The following is a 22,335-nucleotide window of genomic DNA, read 5'->3' as shown; positions in this document are numbered from 1 at the left end:
CCCGGGCTACAATAGTCCTGATAAATAAATCATAAAATATCCCATATATCGGTCTCCTTCATATTACATAACACTGTTTACCATCACATATCTTTCCCATGCGTTCTCTATTTATATACAACTCCTTTTGATAGCCGAAATCAGTGGTAACAGATTCATCTGTATTTACTTAATTGCGAGGCGCTGACAGATTTCACTATTTAGTAATGAGGTGTGAAAATATGCTCTAGTCTTACTAGTACCAGCAGTAGCGTTTGCATCAAACTCCCCAGCTCTGCTGAAAGTGCGAGTGAATATAAGAAACTTTGTTATATCTTATCAGAAAAATATGCTGCCTTTGCCACTTAGGAGCCTCTTCTTCTCCTCTCCCCCATTCCGAGTCCCGAATGCATCATTCACCCTGAAAAACGACTCAAATCCATCTTGCTCAAGACAACTGTTAGCTCGCTATCTATTGAAGTTTATGGAGAGGTTAGAATTAGCAGAATAAGAAGGAAACAGAGATACAAAGAGAAAACATTGCTTTTTTTCTAGTAAGTGTTTTATCTCAACTCAGAGCTAGCTTAACAGCTACACTGCTCAGTATTGCTATATAAAAGCCTTAACATGTGCTACATATAGACAGTGTAGTAAGAACCCCTCGAGTTTGTGTGCTGTGTAGGACAAACATCATAGAAGCTAGTCTCCTCACACCAACTGAAAATTTGAGAGGGAGCCTGTAGACGGGAATTCAGGTGAAAAATGCAGGAGTTGAGTCAAATAATGGCCAGAAATAGTCTTATTCCATATGTATACACACAGAACAGTTATGCCAAATCATCATCTGGTTCACTTAAAGTTTGATATTGAACATTGTCCTGGACAAAGTGCTACTAAAATAGTCCAAAATGATAAAAAATGGAGCAAAGGAACTTAAGTAACAGATATTTTTTTCTAATAGTTGATCCTGCAGAAGACTTGTAGATGAAAGGAGATTGAACACATTAATAGCCACCAGCCCAGCCTGTTTTGGATTATGACATATTACTGGAATTTTGCAGTGGTTCTTGGTTGCTCTATCTCCAGAATTGAAAAGTAAGGTGTAACATACTAACAAAAAGAGGTGTTTGTCTCGTGTGCAAGACCTCAGGGGCGGAGCTTGACATGAGGAGTCTAGGAACGCCCATGAGGAAATAAATTTGACAAGAACTCAAGGAAAAAAAATAGTACAACTGTTTGGAAATTGCCAGAATTTTAGAAATGCCCTCTAGGACTGCCTTACATCTGAAAGGGTTATTCTGAGCATTGAAATTTTCTCTTTAACATCCATGTGACCTCTTTATTATAGGTAAACATCGGCCCACTACTTTACCCTAGATCGCAAGGGAACAGGATATATATTCCCTGGTGGTCAGGTGTAAATATATATAGATAGATAGATAGATATGCATACACACACACATTATATATATATATATATATATATATATATATATATATATATAGTCCTAGAGGGCATTCTGAAAACCTTCCTTGGGCCTCAAGGGAGTCTGTCTTGCTCAGGGACACATATCCATATATAATTTCATCCCATTTTACTCTAGACCATGAAGAGATTATATATTTATACACATATACATATAAACATATCTTGACCTCTCGTGTTTAAAGGGAAGTACTCATATTAAAGGGAAGAGTTTAAACTACTCCATCACCATTAGGCCATCGTAGTCAGTTTCTGATTGATACTGTCAATTCCTCATCCTGACCATGCGCCCCAGGTACAAAAATATGACCCCCTCTACTACCCCAGATTAATAAGTAATAAAAAAATGAACTGTCCTTAACAACACTAGACCACAAGGACTAATACATGACTCCCATTTCCCAAGACCACTAGGGAATTTTTAAAAATTAACTTCTAGACCACAGAGGCTACAATTTTACTCCTTCGACTACCATAGTTTCTTAACTACACTATACTAGAGGGACTAAAATACGATCCAACCCCAACACTGTAGTACCCTAGACCACCAGGATGTAAAAACAAAAGAACTTTCCTTAGCTATGAACTTTCCTTAGCTACACTAGTCCACCGAGATTCGCATGACGCTCAGTTTGGATCATAAAAGTACACTGAACACTTTTCAACAGCAAAACAATTAAGAAAGTGAAAGGCGCAGCAGAGCTCAGTTTGTCATCTGATGCAACAGTCCCTGATGCGGTAATGTACAGCAGAGTTCACCTTGTCACCTAATGCAACTAAATCCTGAAAACACAATTGGAATTGTACAAGTAAAATATCTTATCAGTGATTTTATTAGGGAAGGAAACAGGTAGCTGACAAATTCAACTCAGCTACATCTGTAGATGGGAGAAAGTTTGCAAATGTCGCTATTTTCAGATTATGATGATATTAGGATTTTTTATTTAAAATGCGAACAATCAGATGCAGTAAATCTGAGCTAAAAAAAAAATCTAATAACAGAAAATTCAAGTTCCTATCAAGCAAGGTGTAGTATTAAATTGTAGAATCTGTTCTTACTTGTTCAGAACCATAGACCTGATTTTTTATCGATATCGTCAAAAATCCACTGACTGTCATTTCATTGTTATGATTAACCCCGAAGATACCAGTGACATAGCAGAGTCGTATGAGTTGAAGTTCTGCAACGCAGCCACTTTTTCCTGCATTCCTGGGCAAAACCGCACTTAACACACTGTACAGCTCATTAGGAGTTTTCACAAATTACAAACTTACAAACTCATCCGTAATGTTTCTGTTAAGTTGGCAGATTTATTACACCCCCTCCCAACAAAAAATATAAGAAATGTCAATCTGCTATGGTATATATATATATATATATATATATATATATATATATATATATATATACAGTATATATATATATATATATATATATATATATAAAATATTATAAAATTATATCGATAGGAATTGAGTTGAATCAAAGCAAAATATTGCAATAAAATAATATAAAATAATAACTGAAAATAACATAATATATAATTATCTAATAACATATACATGAAATTAAGTAAATAGATGACAGATCAGATATTATACATATTTATAATAATGAAAATATATAAAATGGTATAAAAATGAAAAATAACTTAGAATATTATACAATTATCTAATAATATGAACATAAATTCACATGAATAAAAAACTTAAAAAAAATCAAATAATAATAATATAAAATAATAATGTTATACTACAACTTCTAATAATACCAACAATAATACATAGAATTTTATGAATAATACTAAATAATATAAATGTAATATGTTACATTTTCTAATAATATATACATAAAATTACATCAATAAATAACTCAATAAACATATCTAATATTATTAGTATTAGTAGTGATGATAATAATAATAATAATAATAATAATAATAATAATAATAATAAAATACATGCAATGGTGTAAAATAATATAAAATACATACATAAAATTACATGAATAAATAACTTTATACACATATATAATAATATTATTATTTTTATTAATATAATAATGTAATGATAATAAAATACATGAAATGGTGTTAAATAATATAAAATAATATACCGTAATAATATACAATGATCTAATAAAAATAAATTGCATGAATAAGTAACATAATACACATAATTTATAATAATAAAAATAATAATAATAAAATACATAACATGTGTAAAATAATTTACCAATATACAATTATCTAATATATAAATCACATGAATAAATAACGTAATAAACAGATAATAGTAGCAATAATAATAAAAATGATGTAAAATAAATAAAATGGTAAAACCATGTAAACTAAATAGTACTTATAAAAATTATAATAATGGAAATGTAAATGATCTAAAAATAACAGATTTGTAACATAAAAATGCATAAAATGATATAATATAATAATAATATACGAAAATTCAAATATAATATTGTAAAAAAAAAAAAAAAAAAGCAAAAACGATAGTGATGTAATAAACAGTATAATAAAATATAAATAAATACAATACAAAATGATAAAATAAATTTTGTATTGTACCTTTTGCAGTTTGGCTTTCCTGGCATTGTGGACAAACCTGCGCCCCAGCTTCTTGGCGTACCAGATAGAGGCAAACATCTCTGAGATGGAGGGGTTCAGACTGAAGATGCTGGATGTGAAGGTCCCAGGTGCTCAGCTCTGGGGCTGGAAGGAGCCTTGAGATGTTGCTTCCCTTCCTACAAGGATCACACTGTGTGGGAGGCAGTGAGTCTGCAGGTAGATCTACATGCTGCCAGCACCATGAAGCATCTCTGTACCCAGCTCACATCTAGTCTCCTGCTAAGTGCTTGTCTGCTGCAGTTCTTGAGGAGAGAGCGGAGGATGATGATGATGATGATGATGATGCTGACAACTACATGTGTGCCAGCTGGGCTGTCAGGGCACTGGGGCTGCACCAACACTGTATACACTGACACTATAGTGATGGTAGAACAATGGGAGTGAGGATTTTTCCTCTTCAGACTTGTAGACTTAGGAAATCACATTTGCTTTTATATTATACGCTTGAAAAGCGACATCCCACTGCTGTAAACTGCAACGCAAGCAACATTAAAGCAAATTGTTCATTGCTTTAATAGACGAGAGGCCAAAAGTCAGAAATCTTCTCGTAGGATTGGTATATGGCCGCCGGTATAATGTATGAATATGATGTAATATTAATAATAATAATCACGCACGTCGGATGGTGGCTGATGCCGTCACTTCTACCCCTTTTCCTATATAATATACAGTTTATAAATGACCATACCATTACTAATTCTCAGCATTGTATAGTACGGTGCCATTGAATGTCCACAGAACAGAAATAATTCTATGCTGATCCACACGCACTGAGAAATGATATACTATTCTCCAATAACACCAAACAGTGACCAAATAATACCGCCATACAGTGCTCAAATAATAACATTATACAGTGCTTAAATAATACCGCCATACAGTGCTCAAATCATAACACTATAGAGTGCTTAAGTAATGCCACCATACAGTGCTCAAATAATGCCACCATACAGTGCTCAAATAACAACACTCTAGAGTGCTTAAATAATGCCACCATACAGTGCTCAAATAACAACACTCTAGAGTGCTTAAATAATGCCACCATACAGTGCTCAAAAATTACTATCATACAGTGCTCAAATAACACCATCATGTACAGCTCGATTACCAGCAGTGCTCATATATTGCCACTACATCATGAGCACTGCTCCACTACACCATTAATATCACTGTACGGTACTCAAATAATACTACAACATAACACTCAAATATCACCACACCACCACATGTTAAAAAACAAACACCTTACAATGCTCAGATAATACCACCAGACTTTTATCTAAATAATATCCCCTGTAGTGCCGCGGTGTCCGCACTGTACAGCGGTGTCCTCACTGTGCAGTGATCAGGCATTGACCCAGGAAAGTTCAAAAGTAAACAGAGTTTTAATGTCCAAATTCAAAAACAAAATATATGGTATCCTCCGGACCGCAGCCGGGAAACAAAACAGTCCATAAATACGTTGGGTTGCCGAGGGCAACTGCACCACGGTATTATGATGCGGGGTGCCAGGAGTTCGCTCAGCTTGACTCTGTGTTCCCTCACACAGGCTGAGCTTTTGCAGAGCCGTCTTCTCTGCACCTTGCAAACTCCACACTGACATACCCAACCCTGTGATGCAGTTTTTTTTTTACAAAGAACCTGTGGCCACATGTAAAACCCAGGCTGGGGGAGGAAAGGGACCGCCCCGCTACCTTCTTGTAGTCCATTTAAAAAATAAAAGCCCATGGCAGGTTTTTCTAATCTGCCTTGGACAAATAGCTTGTCCAAGACCAACACTCACTTTTATTCCGCATTGCAATCACAGATACGCCTGTGACTGCAATGCACTCCCGCGGCCTCAGTATGCATCTTTGCACATCCTGGGGGACAAATAGCGACCCTCGCATATGACCCCAGTCAGTGCCTCACACCACATAAAGTGGTCAAATATTACTACCACATTGTGCTCAAATATCACTACCATATACTGCTCAAATATTACAAAACTGCACATTAATAGTACTGCCATACAGTGATCCTATATTGCCACCATACAATGTTCTAAAAACAAGGAAACATACTCAAATAACCAGTACTTAAATAATACCACCATACAGTGCTCAAATAAAACCACTAGACTCTGTTTAAATGATACCACCATGCAGTGCTCAAATATTAGCACCATACAACCCTCAAATATTACTAACATGCAATGTTCAAATAAGACTACAAGATTCTAATTAAATGATACTACCATATGGTGCTCAAATTATGACACCACAGAGGGCTCAAATAGTACTACCATACAGTACTCAAATAAGACTAAAATTCTGTTTAAATGATCCCACCATGCTGCGTTCAAATAGTACCACCTTACAGTGCTCAACTATTACCACCACACAATGCTCAAAACTGATACCATACAGTACTCAAATAATATAATCAGTACTTAAATAACACTATCACACAATGCTTAATGCTTAAATAATACCACACCATCGTGCTCAAATAATACCACCATAAAATGCTCAAATGTCACCACTAGGGCCTAAATAATACAACCATACAGTGGTCAAATTATATTAACAATGCCCAAATTATACCATCAAATGTTCCAGAGTAGGGGTGATGCGCGAGAGAAATCTTGTATACGATTGTGGGAAGAGGAGATAAGAGGGGAGTAGAGAAGGAGATCTTGTGAGGATCGGAGGTTGCGTGCAGGTAAGTACCGGAGACGAGGTCACAGATGTATGGAGGACACAGGTTGTGGATGGCTTTGTACGTCATGGTTAGGCTTTTGTACTGGAGTCTCTGGGTAATGGGGAGCCAGTGAAGGGATTGACAGAGGGGAGAGGCCGGGGAATAGCGGGGGGACAGGTGGATTAGTCGGGCAGCAGAGTTTAGAATAGATTGGAGGGGTGCGAGAGTGTAAGAGGGGAGGCCACAGAGCAGAAGGTTGCAGTTGTCAAGGCAGGAGATGATGAGGGCATGGACTAGGGTTTTTGCAGATTATTGGTTGAGGAATGTACGGATCCGTGAAATATTTTTGAGTTGATGTCAGCAGGAAATGGAAAGGGCTTGGATATGTGGTTTGAAGGAGAGATCAGTGTCAAGGATTACCCTGAGACAGCGACCTTGTGGGACTGGGGAGAGTGGGCAGCCATTTACTTTAATGGATAGGTCCATTGGGGGGGGGGGGTCGAGTGAGATGGGGGGAAAAGATGATGAATTCTGTTTTGTCCATATTAAGTTTTAGAAATCTAGAAGAAGGATGAAATAGCGGATAGACATTGTGGGATTCTGGTTAGTAGGGTGGTGATGTCTGGTCCAGAGATGTAGATCTGTGTGTCATCAGCGTAGAGGTGATACTGAAAGCCGTGAGATTCTATGAGCTGTCCCAGGCCAAAGGTGTAAATGGAGAAGAGCAGGGGCCCTAGGACTGAACCTTGCGGGAATCAGACAGATAGTGGGAGAGGAGAGGAGGTGGTGTGCGAATCGGAGACACTGAATGTCTGGTCTGTTAGGTATGACAAGATCCAAGATAAGGCCAAGTCTGTGATGCCAAGAGATGAGAAGTTCTGTAGTAATAGGGAATGGTCCACTATGTCAAAGGCAGAGGACAGGTCCAGGAGGAGGAGGATAGAGTAGTGTCTATTGGCCTTGGTGATTAATATGTCATTGTTGACCTTAGGACAGTTTCAGTGGAGTGGTGCAGCCAGAAGCCAGATTGTAAGCGGTCGAAGAGGGAGCAAGAAGAGAGGTGGGAGGACAGTTCAAAATGGACATGTTGTTCCAGTAGTTTTGAGACATAGGGGAGCAGTGATATGTGGCGATAGCTAGATATAGAGGATGGGTCAAGAGAAGGCTTTTTGAGGATAGGTGTGATTGAGGCATATTCAAAGCTTGAGGGGAAAACATCAGTTGTTAGTGATAAGTTGAAGAGATGGGTTAGGGTTGGGATGAAGACTGTGGTGAGGTTTGGTATGAAGTGGGATGGGATCGGGTCAAGTGCACAGGTGGTGAGACGTGATCTTGAGAGTAGAATGGAGAGTTGATCTTCTACAATGGTGGAGAAGTTGGTCTTGTAGGAGGAGGGCTGAGCAGTTAGGAGGAAGGGCTCTGGGGATTGTCGACCAAAATTGTCTCTGATGTTATCAATCTTCTGCTTGAAAAATTAGGCAAAGTCATCAGCTGAGATGAGTGGGGAGGGAGGAGGTGCTGGGGGACGGAGGAGAGAATTGAAGGTGTTGAATAACTGTTTAGGGATGTGAGACAGGGAGGATATGAGAGATGAGAAGTAGGTGTCACGCTCGTGCCCAGACTGGTTGGCGCGGGGGTGAGGCCCCACTGTGCCACAGACCAGACTACCCTGGAAGGGGCGTAACTAAATAAAAAAAAATTTTATAATGGAAAAAGGAAAAAAAAAATCAAAAAGTGTATAACATGTAACCTATAGTATATTAGTATGCACCAGGGCTAGTCATGGACAGCCGCTGTGGAGTGGGGGCGCCAAACAATCAAACCTTTTAGGGTGCCAACCCCCACTGTTAGGAAGGGACAGTAGGCGAGTGTAGGGAATTGTTAGGTTATCGCTAAGACCTATACTGTTCTTATATTTGTATTGCACTGGGAAGGTATATTTAACCAAATTTTCATTAAAAACTTATACTTTTTAAGGCATTACATGTTATACACACAGGGGCGTAACTAAGTAGCTTCCTTGGTCTTCGCCTCTGATGGTGAGTTCAGGCTTGTGCGGCAGGAAGCTACCAGGTACCACTCCAGGGTGGTGTCTGGCTGTGGCTGCTGATCCCACCGGAGGAATGGAACATAGACAGGCAGGCGGGCACGGCTGGCACTCTGGCAGACAGGCGGGCTCGGCTGACACACAGGCAGACGAGTACAACAGAGACACTGGCAGGAAGGCAGGCACGGCTGGCTCTCTGGTAGGCCGGCATGTACGGCTGGCTCTCTGGTAGGACAGGCGGACAAGGCTAGTACACTGAAAGAACCGGTAGGGACCGGTCTGCAGGCAGGTAGGTAAAACAGGTAATAACCTGTTCAGACAGGAGGACTTAAGTAGAGAGAGACCGCAAGAGCGGATGCAAAGCGGAAGTACAGGATCTAGAGCCAAGAACAGAAATGCAGGTGGCAGAGCCAAGAGCAGGAGGCAGAGCCAAGAGCCAAAACGCAGGAGGCGGAGCCAAGAGCGGAAATGCAGGAGGAGGAGCCAAGAGCAGGAGGCGGAGCCAAGTACGGAATCGCAGGAGGCCGAGCCAAGAGCAGAGACGCAGTAGGTGGAGCAAGGTAGAACCGCAAGGAGCGGAGCCAGGTAGAACCACAAGGTGTGGAGCCAGATAGAACTGCAAAGAGCGGAGCCCCAGAGCACAGAGCAGAGAAGGACCACAGAGTGCAGAGCCGAGAGCGGCGAAAAGCAAGACACTGAGTGTAGAGCTGAGAGCAGAGCAAAGCAAGACACCAAGTGCAGAGCAGAGAGCAGAGCAAAGTCAGAGTGCAGACCTGAGTGCAGAGCAAGACACAGAGTGCAGAGTTGAGAGCAAAACCACAGAGTGCAGAGCAAGGTTGCAGAAAGCAGCGCAAAGCAAGACACAGAGTACACACAGAAGAGAAAGCAAACCAAGACAGGGATATAAACGAACACAGGACCAGAACTAGACTAAGACAGAGTCAGGAACGGGACAAGGCACAGAGACACAGACACAAGCCAGGGTACGACGCCCCACTGGGTGGCTACACAGGACACAGACCAGGGTACAACGCCCCCCTAGGTGGCAGACACAAGAGTCACAGAGACAGGGCCTGGCACCTCAGCAGCTAAGAACTGACTGAGGGAGAAAGTTGCACAGGCCCCCACCAATGGGTGGGGATGTCTTAAATACAGGAAGCCTCATAGCAATTGGCCGGGACACCTTAGCAAGGTGCACACAGTCTCAATAAAACACAGGAGTTGCCGGCGCTGCCTCCCCTATGCACACAGACAGAGCATGCACAGACCAAGCAGCAGACATGGGGCAGGTTGTGGTCCGAAAGAGGGAGAGGCGAGTAAGAGAGGTTAAATAGGGAGCAGAGGCGGGTGAAGATGAGGTCCAGTGTGTGGCCATCTTTGTGAGTGGCTGCAGAAGACCAATGATTGAGGGCGAAGGAGGAAGCGAGAGATAGAAGTTTAGTGGCAACTGAGAGGGAAGTGTCAATGGGGATGTTGAAGTTGCCCAAGATGATAGTGGGAATGTCAGAGGAGAGGAAATGAAGTAGCCAGGTGGAGAAGTGGACAAAGAAGGTGGTGGATGGCCCTGGAGGGCGGTAAATGACAGCCAGATGGAGGTTAAAGGGGGAGTAGATGTGCACAGAGTGCACCTCAAAGGAATGGAGGGTAACAGAGGGTAGCAGTGGGATTGGAGTGAAGGAGCAGTTACCTGACAGGAGAAAATCAACCCCTCCACCATGTTTGCTGCTGGGGCGGGGTGTGTGGGAAAGGTGGAAGCCACCATACGAAAGTGCAGCAGGAGAGGCTGTGTCAGAAGGGGTGAGCGAGGTTTCGGTGATGGTGAGGAAGGAAAGTTTGTTAGTAATAATAACAAATAGTGCTTGAATAATACCACCAGACTGTGCTTAAATAAAACCAACAAAGTTCTCAAATATTGCCACCTTACAATGCACAAATATTACAGTGCTCAAATATCACCTTCATATACTGCTCAAACATTACCAAACTACACATTAAAGGGAACCTGTCACCCCCAAAATTGAAGGTGAGCTAAGCCCACCAGCATCAGGGGCTTATCTACAGCATTCTGTAATGCATTCTGTAATGCTGTAGATAAGCCTTCGATTTATCCTGAAAGATGAGAAAAAGAGGTTAGATTATACTCACCCAGGGGCGGTCCCGGTCCGCTTCTGGTCCGATGAGTGTCGCGGTCCGGGCCCTCCCATCTTCTTACGATGACGTCCTCTTCTTGTCTTCACGCTGTGGCTCCGGCACAGGTGTACTTTGCCCTGTTAATGGCAGAGCCAAGTACTGCAGTGCGCAGGCGCTGGGCCTGTCTGACCTTTCCTGGCGCCTGCGCACTGCAGTACTTTGCTCTGCCCTCAACAGGGCAAAGTACACCTGTGCCGGAGCCACAGCGTGAAGACAAGAAGAGGACGTCATCGTAAGAAGATGGGAGGCCCTGGACCGCGACACCCATCGGACCAGAACAGAACCGGGACCGCCCCACAGGTGAGTATAATCTAACCTCTTTTTCTCATCTTTCAGGATACATCCGGGGCTTATCTACAGCATTAGAGAATACCCTTAGCTGCTGGAATCAAAGACAGGTGGACGTCAGACCTGAATCAAAGAAAAATGGCAAGCACAGATTGAGACCGCGCATAAGGGATAGAGTAAGATGGCTGAATACCAACTAAGAAGACATATGGTGGAAAAACAAAAACCCTCGGAAGCCATGGATACCTAAAATCAATAAATACCCTAGACAGTAAAATCGCGACACAAAATCCAATGGAACAGGACAGCTGGTATATGCTGGTATAAGAGCAGTGCTATTAAAATGGTCCCGTCAGGATGGGTGGTAAACGTACCTGTAGTCCGTGCTTATGTACATGAGAGGCCGCGGGTATACTGCGTGGGTATGAAGGTACGCAGCCGGGGTACGGACACTACGGTGCCGGATGCAAGGTGGAATGTAGAGCTGTCAGATGGAGTGTCCGGCGTCAGGTGAGTAGATGAAACAGTGGGTCAGCAAGCATGGAAGTGCGCCGCACAGAGTGCAGCAGAGGGCTACGCAGAGCCAGGGAAAGCCCCGGCCGGTGGCGTCCCTGGATACGAGCGCAAAAGAAAAGATGGCCGACAAAGAACTGAGCGTGTGACGTCACAGCTGGGGAACTACGGAGCGGCACTGGGACAAGGTTGTACATTCCACCTTGCATCCGGCACCGTAGTGTCCGGACCCCGGCTGCGTACCTTCATACCCATGCAGTATACCCGCGGCCTCTCATGTACATAAGCACGGACTACAGGTACGTTTACCACCCATCCTGACGGGACCATTTTAATAGCACTGCTCTTATACCAGCATATACCAGCTGTCCTGTTCCATTGGATTTTGTGTCGCGATTTTACTGTCTAGGGTATTTATTGATTTTAGGTATCCACGGCTTCTGAGGGTTTTTGTTTTTCCACCATATGTCTTCTTAGTTGGTATTCAGCCATCTTACTCTATCCCTTATGCGCGGTCTCAATCTGTGCTTGCCAGTAATTGAATATTGCCACCATACCATGCTCAAATAACTCTACAACACAGTGTTCAAATAATAGTACTATACAGCGCTGAAATAATACCACCATACAATGCTCAAAAAGACAACATAACATACTCATATGACCAGTGTTTTACTGCTTAAATGTTATCAGCAATACCATATAACAGTGCTCAAATAATACTACCTGACTGTGCTTCACTATACAGGGCTAAAATATTATCACACAATGCTCAGATATTACCACTTTACATTGCTCAAATAATACCACCAACAAGTGCTCAGATAATACCGCCAAATGTGCTCAAATAGTACCACCACAAAATGCTTAAAAATAACACAGTATTCAAAAAATACCACCAGTGGCTAAATAACACTATCAAAGCTCCAATAATACCGAACTGTACTTACATGATACTACTATATAGTACTCAACCAAACCAAACAAAAATGGACAATTGAGCTGAGTAAAATAGTACTCAAATAATTCCATCACACAGTGCTATAATAATAAGACCAATAAAAATGCTCAAAAATAACACCATTCAATATTCAAATAATGTACTTAAATTATACCACAATACAATGCTTAAATATTATCACTATATTATCCAGTGCTCAAATAAAACCATCAGGGCATATATAATACAGTCATACAATGCTCAAATAATGCTAACAGACTGCTTGAATAATACTAACATACATAGGACTTACATATCACTATTATACAGTGTTCAAATAATACCACAATAAATAATATCACCATACAGTGCTAACATAATACATGTTGTTTTGCATTTTGCATCATATAAAAGAAGTTAATCTCCCCAAAAGTACAAAATCTGTCATATTGCGCCTTAAAGAGTAATTTTGTTTTCATTAATCTATAGTACATGTGAAATTAAGAAACGTTGTAATTATCTTTGTAATTCGAAAATGAATATAGATTTTACAGATTTTAACCATAAATTGAGAATGAAAGATCAATTCAGGAGGATAGAGAAGCAGATATCTATGATAAGATATATTAAAATGTTTCTTGTTTTCATGTGATCTATTAATTTATTAACTAAAAAGTAAAATGATGGTTACGGTATGACAGTTGGTGCTTTTAAAATTCTATGGAGATTGGAAGAGGGAGGAGCTAGAGGCATACACAATCATTCTACTTCAAGTTCTACTGAAACAACAGATACAGTTCTCCATAGAACTTTATTAGCACCAACTGTCATCTCCTACATCATATGGGAAAGTCTGTATTCACTGAAGACAGATTTTACCTGTGAAAGATCAGACCGGGAGGGAAAAGAAACTGATTTGTCTAATAAGATATATTACCAAAGTTTTTTTTTTTCATGTGTAGTATTGATTTATGGAAAAAAAATTTTTTTAAATGACTGTTAGTCTTTAAACTGAGCACCACCTCCTAGAATTTCCGCTGCTTCGCTGATTCAGGAACAGTTTTTCTTTTTCTTCTCTCACCTTCCGTTCCAAAGTTATCCTTCGTAATAAAGGTGCAAATTTTCCTTAAACAAACTTCTCTGTGGGTGTGGTCATGTTTTTATTGGCCAGCATCAGAGGAGAAAAAGCGCTGTGGGTGTGGTCATGTTTTTTTATTGGCCAGCATCAGAGGAGAAAAAGCTCTGTGGTACACGCCCATTTAGTTAAAGAGATAATCTGCACCTTTATTCCAAGGGGCGTAACTTTGGAACGCAGGGCCGCAGAAAAAAAAGAAAAACTGTTCCAGAATCAGTGGAGCTGCGTCAATTGGACAAGATTGGAGGGCTTTCTTTACATTATTGCTGCTATTTCTCCTTTAAGACATGATTTGCCTGTTTGTATCCAGCCTTTTAAAAACCCGTAATGTAGGATTCCTCAATATCTCATTTAAAGAATCCAATTTCTCACCTCTGCAGATGAGAACAGTTTGTGTACTTTGTCAATAACTTTATTGCTTCCTCGCATGTTCACGGTAAAATGACTGAACTACTTAGAGGGCAGAAATGATTGTCTTTCACCCGTGCGTTAAAATCGTTTGGCTTTTTTTTCTTACTTTTTAATTGAAAACTACATTTTACCTGAAGGCCAACAGCTCCACTGAAGACATTAAAAGAAAACACAATCTCCATTTTTAATCTGTGATAAATTAGGACTAGTGATGCGCTGACAGCTCCGAAGTGAAACGCGACGTACAATAATTAATTCATGCTTAGGAGGCTAATAATTAATATTCATGTCTCCTGGCATTAAATTAATTAAGGCTCATCACTATTCAGCCTCAATCTTAGAGGCTTTTTCTGTTAAAAACAAAAAACTTACTAAAATATACAATCTAGAATTCTATATAGTTATCAGGTGCAATTTCATTTTGCTGTAAAACTCAATTAGTTTTTAAAGACGAATTCCACCATTAGTTGTTGACTGTAATAAATGCCAATTTTCAGGCTGAAATCTTTTTTCATGGCTCTGCCAAGTTTTCAGACCATTCCCCCATTTCATGCTCCTTCCACATCCATTATCTACCTTCTGAATGTTTGTATGGATACTGTGGCATTATCTGATGATGGCACATCCAACTTTTTGGACACGAAACCTCTTGGAAGAACTGCTTTCCCTGTAGTTCTGGCAATGTATTGGAAATTTTCCAACTCCTTTGAAAGTCCAGGAGGCTCTCCTTCAAGAGTCTCATGGACTTTCCTGGGAAAGCTTGCACGTATGGATAAATCACACATGTCAGATAAAAAGGTGGTGGAAGGGGAATGGTTAAAGGGTTTGGGTATTCCACATTCTGAGGAACCTAGTAATTGGCACTATGGAAAAAAGTCTAAGAGCCTCATGGATATTCCTGAGAGAGTTGTGCTGTAGCTGTTTGCGTTCTGACCCAATGTCAGACATGCCAGATCACCAGTGAGGCCAAATCAGGAGGTTACGCCCGTCATTTTACAAGCGCGCTTGGAGACAAAGGACACCACACACATATTCTGTGAGCAAGTCACTTTTATCTGATGTAATGCAGCAAGATGCAGAATTTTATAACATTTACAACAAATGTAACTCTCAATGTAATTCATGTAGCCCTCCCCCGTTACCCCGGGGTCATACTGACCTTTATTTCTCACATACCCAGAGCATGTTGTGGCTGACTATTGAGAACATACATGATAAGAAGTATAGTCTCCTTGAAGAGGAGACTAGCCGACTACTGTAACAACAGATTCTAGAAATTCTAACAGTTAAAGGCAAAAAGGCACTTAAAGGCAAACTATTAACCCTTCTATATCAGTTGGTAACTATGAGTAACTCACACATGTCAGATGAAAATGATGGAAAGGGGATGGCTCAAGGGTTGGATTAGATCAATGTTACAGAACTCTCTGAAGAAGAAGCGGAATCTAGTCATTGGCACTAAGAAAGTCTAAGAGCCTCGTGAATATTTCTAGGAAAGTTCACAAGTATGAATAAATCACGTGTCAGATGATAATGATGATGGAAAGGGAATGGCTCAAGGGTTGGATTCGTCCACTCTTTAAAGAATTAAAACCTATACTAAGAAAGTCTAAGAAACCCTTTCCGTTTTTTTCTAATGGAATCTAGTCGTTACTAAGTCTAAGAAAGAAATGGACTTTCCTGGGAGGGATAGCAAGTATAGATAAATCACACATGTCCGATGAAAATTATTGTGGAAGGGGAAATTGTCAACGGTTGGATTAGTCCACTCTTTGAAGAAGTGGAAACTGGTTCTTGGCACTAACTAAGAATGTCTAAAGAACATTTTCAATTTTTTACATAATGGAATCTAGTTGTTGCCACTGACTAAGAAAGTCTAAGAGCCTCGTGGACCTTCCTGGGAGGGATGGCAAGTATAGATAAGTCACTAGATGAAAATGATTGTGAAAGTGGGATGGCTCAAGGGTTACATCAGTCCACTTCTGTAGATTAGAGCCTAGGCAATGGCACTGACTTAGAGATTCTAAGATCCTCATGAATAGTTCTGGGAAAGTTCACAAGTATGAAAAAATCACACGTGTCAGATGAAAGTTATGGTGGAAGGGGAATGGTTCAACCGTTGGATTAGTGCTTTCTTTGAAGAAGTAGAACCTCGTTCTTAGCACTAAAAAGTCTAAGAAATATTTTTTTTGTCTAATGGAATCTAGTCATTGCAGCTGACTAAGAAAGTCCAAGAGCCTCATGGACCTTCACTGGAGATTTGGCAAGTATAGATAAGTCACACATGTCAGATGAAAATTATTGTGGAAATGGGGGTGGCTCAAGGGTTAGATTAGTCCACTCACTAAGGAATTGGAACCTACCCATTGACTGAAGGACCTTCCCATTTACACCATTAAAGGAATCATATAATGAAAAGACTTCCATTTTATGAATTGGAGGAGACAACTTCTTTAACCTATCATGGAGGTATGGACTTTCTTGAAAAGATCCCAAAGTTTGAGAAGTCTCTCAAGTTGCAGTAGCGATGTTGAAGAAGTCACGGATGATACAACAGTGTGTCACAGAATAAGTCATGGTCAATGCCAAAAACAAGGTAAATTAAGGTGGCTAGCATTAAGTTTACGTATATGTATATTTTCTGCAGACTCGGCAGACTTACTTCACCTCCTGTTTATTTTGCTTATTTCTTCCTTTTCAGAGTTGAGACAACAATAATTCATTTGTACAACCGCTCCCTCAATCTTCAGATTAAAATTCAAGGCCTGGAACACGACTATTGATCCAGTTCAGTAAAATGTGTTTGCCAAGAGTATCTGCTTAATCTGTAAATTGGTTTGTGAATGCACAAATCTACCGCCGGATTCGAGAATTGCATCAAAGGGGTTGAAAAAGAGAAAGATTTACATTTAATATCCATTAAATGAAAGAAAAAAAAATCAAACTGAACCAACATCTCCTGTCCATCATTTGTAAGGCATTCAGGTCATGTCGTATATTCTGAGCTCCAATTCTAAGGGTTTGTGTTAGTGTTCACTTTGCAATGGATCCGTTTTTACTAAAAGACTCTTGGAACACCTTTAGTGTTCTGGACATGTGAAATGCTTAACCACTTAAATTGTTTTTAAAACATGTTCTCAAAATTATTTTAGCCTCTTTGTTTCGTGGTACATGGTACTTCAATTATAGCTCATTTTTATATTCCTATCTTTTGCTGATCTTGTTTTTTTAGTTTTGTCTTATTTTTTTTTGCTTTTTTCTATTTTGTTTTCATTCATTTCACACTTATTTTGCCCCCCCCCCCCCCCCTTCCCGTGAGGTTTTAAAAGACCTTTTTGGGACATTTTTACATGTTAATACATTTCTCTTATTGCTGATTTCCCATGTAACTAGGGCTGGCATGTTAGCTCCAGTTACAGGGAAACTCAGCCTTCTGCCAACACAGCAGATCCGACTCGGTCTCCTAGGATTCAACAGCTACTGCTGTCTCCATACACCCAGCGATCACATGATCACTGGGTCCAGAGGAGGAAACACGGTCAGTGCTTCCTAATATGTATACACAAGAACTGGATCAAGATTGCAGAGGAGGTAATACATTATGTCTACCTTCTGTGTGGAGTCTGGCTGTGTCTGACAGATGGTTCTTCACCCCCACAGCTAAACGTTCTCCTAAAATCTGCTTACTCTGCACTGACATTTTAGATTCTCTGTGCAGAGTAAAGTGTGGACCGCCCAGACATAGTTTATGGATAGTCAAAAAGTAGTTAAAAAGCAGATCCATTAATAGATGACATAACGGATGACCATACATTATGATCCATTTCCCAAAGTCTTCAGTGTTAAAAAAACAAACAAAACGATTTTTTTTAATTTAGTGAAAAAAAAAATATTTTTTAGGCATTTTAGGACTTTTCTGTCCCCATTCAAATGAATGGAACCTGGAACATTTTATTTCCATTCGCTCATTGCAAAAAGTAATAGGTTCTCAAGATTGAATTGTTTCCAGCTATTTGCCACCTTGTCCACCAGTTGGTAAACTGACGGCAGTTGTGTTAATGGTTGCACCGAAGTTACAGATTGAGTTTGAATACATTTTTCCCAGATATTGAAAAAAAGTGCTTAGTGCATTTTTTCTTTTCTAATAAACTATCAATCCAGTTCATTATGAAAAAAATTTTTGGAAGAGCTTCTTGGATCCAGTAGCAGAGAATACTTTTGGGAGTGGCTGTTGCTCAAATGTATAGTATTCGTTAGTTTTGACGTGTGAGGTTCACCTTGAGAAGAAGATCCACTAAGCCCCAGGTCCTATTGGGTACACAGGCCCTGGGTGTTGATGCAGCTGTCAGTATGTCATATGGGTAGCTAGGACGTAGCACACGGGGAGCAGCAGAATGGATGAAGTGGAAGTCAGCATGAAGTCAAGCAGGTTAAAGCACAGTTGTGCACAGATGGTGGAGTACACCACATTAAAGTCTTGAATCTCAATGCTAAGATAAAAGATGGTATCTTAAAGGGCCTTAAATGGTAGTAGGAAGATGACATCACTGAGCCATACCGGGCAACCTGCAAATGCTGATGTGGAGCACAGCAGAGGGCAGTGGGCCAAAGTGAAGGAAGCAGAGCCCGGGAAACCTAGGACAGGTGTGCAACAAACGGGTTGAAGCGGATCTATGAGGAAGACATAGATCTGTGAGGGAGACATACTTGTAGATATCAAAGATGTGCTGTCACTACCATGAGTCCCTCCCATTAAATAATAGTACATGCCTTTATGCAAATGTGAACAAGACCTGAATATTTTTAGTCCCTTTCAAGGCAATCTTGGAACATTTAAAACTGTTGGGAGATAGTGAAAACAAAATACATTTCTTGCTTTCCTGAAAGAATAACTAAACTTTTATTTTATTTTTTAAATACCGTTGGCCAGCAGAAAAAGTTCTAACACTTTGCAAATCACTTATTCAGGGGATACCGGAAAGATCTGCATTTAAGTGGCTTCAATGCCCTGACTTTCACCAGTTAATTTCCCCACCTTTAGCTGCATTAATATCACAACATACTCATATGAAGTACAGATGATGGCAGTGAAAGGGTCAGTACCTGTGTCTCACTAAATCTGGGGATAAGCTGTCCACTGCTCCAAAATCCTAAAACGACGTGCTTTACACCACTCCAGCAGACACCTGACATTCAGCCTATGTGTAAATGCTCCACCATTTTATGGTACCAGCTAGATCTATTATGTGACTGTGTGTGACTCCTTAGAAACACAAGGGCTTACAAGCAAGAAGGGAGTGTGACAAGTCCTGTTTATTACACATCCAGCATTCATTGTTCAAGTAAGGACCGTGATGAAATTATAAGTCTCCTGAGCTGAGCTCAAGAGCTCTTGATGTCCCTATGAGTGGGGGTCAGGAGATGTGTGTCTGGTATGGACATGGTGGTCCATACTTTCATGTTGAACGGGTGATATAAGCTTAAGAAAGTACTCTCGAGCCTTGTGGTTCTTCAACACCTGAAGGCTACAATTCTCAACCGGCCGTGAGCTAATGTTGGGAGATATAGTTTCCAACGGTTGGAGAGTCCAAGGTTGGAGAACATCACCTTAAGGTCTTTGCTACTTTTTCATAGAAAAATAGTCAAGTAAATATAGCTGAGTGAAAACCAATGAGAGGGAATGAAACATGTTGTGTGCGAGCCATATAAAGAGCTCCATGGTAACCGATGACTGCCGCAGTTTCCTCATTTCATTAGAAACTCTCTCAAAATAGAATGAGAACCATTTAACAATGTCATACACCAAGAAGAACATTGGAAACAGATGCCGTCCGTTCACCAAGTCATAAATGTGCATAGACCATTAATTCTTTCAGATACGGTGCCCGAGCGTCGTCTTCTGGGCAAGGTAAAACATATCCTTTAAAGAGTGCAAAAAATGATTAAGAGACCCATGAATGAATACCAAACCTTCAATACAATGTAGGAATGCTTTCCCAATATGAAGTTGTTTACTATTTCTATTATCAGCATGTCATATTAACGTTTTCAAAAATTCACCCGAAATAATTTATAAAACTCAGATGCCATTTGATCTGGGAGCTTGAGGATTCTAGGTCTGCACCATACTTGATAACTCTTCCGAAATGTCAAGGAGACTCTGGAAAAAGTGGAACTGACCTATCTCCCAGGTGCTGCCGAAACTTACCAGAAAGCAGCACGTCCGGAGGGTTTCTTGTGCAATAAGCCAGGGAGCTCCATCTGTATCCAATTGTACTTTAATGGGACCGAAAATGGAGCATGATAACTTTATGATCATTGGGGATTCGACCAGTGCGACCTCAATCATACCAGACAATGAGGCTCTGAAATGCCAAATTGGAATGGAGTAATGGAATCCTAAAGGTCCAGCAGTGTCATAGAGAATGAAAGTAGTGGTGGCACTACATGCTTTTCAGAGCCCCCCTTTTCTGGATTAAGCGAATAGCTATGGGTAAATAAACAATGAAGTCACTGGACAAGGTCTTCAATCGAGGAAAATTTTACTGGTGGTGTGTACATCTCGTACATAGTTTAGTGACATATGGATGCGAAATCTGGACGATAAAGAAACAAGACAGAAGAAGAATCGATGCCTTCGAAATGTGCTGCTAGATAAGTCTGTTATCAATACCATGGATGGCAAGGATAGCAAATAAATCAACTTTTAAACAAATCAAGCCAGACATGTCACTGGAAGCAAGGATCACCAAGCTATGACGTGCCTCCTATGGACACATCATACAATGAGAGCAATCACTGGAGAAGAACATCATGATCGGAAAAATAGAAGAATATAGGCGAAGAAGAAGACCAGCAACCTGATGGCTTGATACTATCAAGATGATAGCAAAGAAGACCCTGGTGGATCTATCTAGGCTTGTACAAGATCAGTCTTACTACAGATTGTTCACCCTTCAAGGCGCCATGGCTCAGGAAAGAGCTGAAGGTCAGTTAAAAAAAAGGAGGGGATTGAACGAAGAAAGCACTGGTTAATAAGGACCAAGTGGGACAAAGATGTTTAAAAGAAAAAACAGAACTCTTAAAAGGAAAGAGCCCAAACATTAAAGTACTTTACCAGAGGTCTTCAAATAGTAATAAAAGAACCATTGAGGGTCTTGTTAAGAAGCGGTATGAGGGCTGCTCCAAGTCAAAAGCCATACTTCTTCCTGAGTAGTCAGGAGCCAAATACTGATCATGCATTCAGGCCGACATCTTGGTTCCGCCGTCCCCTCGAGAAACTTGCTGGTTTATTCTTCATGAGTGATACCAAGTTATACCTTAAATGTTTAAGATTTAAAGGGTTATTACCATTTCATTACCAATATCTTAACTGACCAAATCTGTATTCATGACCGATTCCTAAAACATGACTCTCAGATGCCCTGTTCGAATGCAGCAATGGCTACGCATGTACACTGTCTAAAGGTCTGCCGGAAACAGCTGAGTGCTTGACTATCTCCTGCTGTCCCATAGACAATAAGTGGCTCATGGCTCATGGGCATGCTTGCGAGGCTATCACACATTGCGATGTGGCGTTTCCAAGTCCTATTCAGAGGACTGGTGAGAACATAAGTGATTTAGACTGGAATCACCCTTCAAAGGACTTGTCTAGAAAATCTTCTTTCTTGCCTTCTCCATTAGCAGCAGGCATACCGTATTTTAATTATTGTATTTCATTCTCCCAATGTAATTGAGTTGACAAGCTGCTTGGGTTTACTGTCACTAGTGGATCTCCAGAGGCCTTAAAACAACATCCGTCTGCTTCTTGACACCATTATACACTAGACTACTATAAAGTAGGGATAAAGGGAACAACAAGAGAATGGAGATAACTGGTACAGGTCAATGTTTCAATGGCATAATTACCTTTTTTAATGTTGGAAAGATTTGTCTCTGAGTCAATGCATCCAAAAAAGCAATTTTATGTAGAAATATAAATAAAAATATTCCATTTTATTATGTGTGTATATATGTGTGCGT

At 40.4% G+C, this 22,335-nt stretch overlaps 1 protein-coding gene across 4 annotated transcripts in view; it reads right to left on the bottom strand.

Annotated features, from left to right (window-relative positions):
• DLG2 (discs large MAGUK scaffold protein 2) overlaps window positions 1-22,335 on the bottom strand; it is a 1,534,662-nt gene that overhangs the window by 702,041 nt on the left and 810,286 nt on the right. The window contains exon 1 of one of the 4 annotated variants that reach the window (XM_069759329.1): window positions 4,048-4,332. The exons of 2 other annotated variants lie outside the window; for them this stretch is intronic. In XM_069759329.1, coding sequence (XP_069615430.1) covers window positions 4,048-4,125 — 78 coding nt within the window. In that variant the 5' untranslated portion in view covers window positions 4,126-4,332. Of the gene's footprint in view, window positions 1-4,047; window positions 4,333-22,335 lie in introns of those variants that run through there. One more of the 4 variants, XM_069759328.1, reaches the window with a different exon arrangement.

Source organism: Ranitomeya imitator, chromosome 3 (assembly GCF_032444005.1).
Source record: "Ranitomeya imitator isolate aRanImi1 chromosome 3, aRanImi1.pri, whole genome shotgun sequence".
NCBI lineage: Eukaryota > Metazoa > Chordata > Amphibia > Anura > Dendrobatidae > Ranitomeya > Ranitomeya imitator.
Note: the sequence above shows the minus strand (reverse complement) of the source record. Positions and strands in the feature narration are given on the sequence as shown.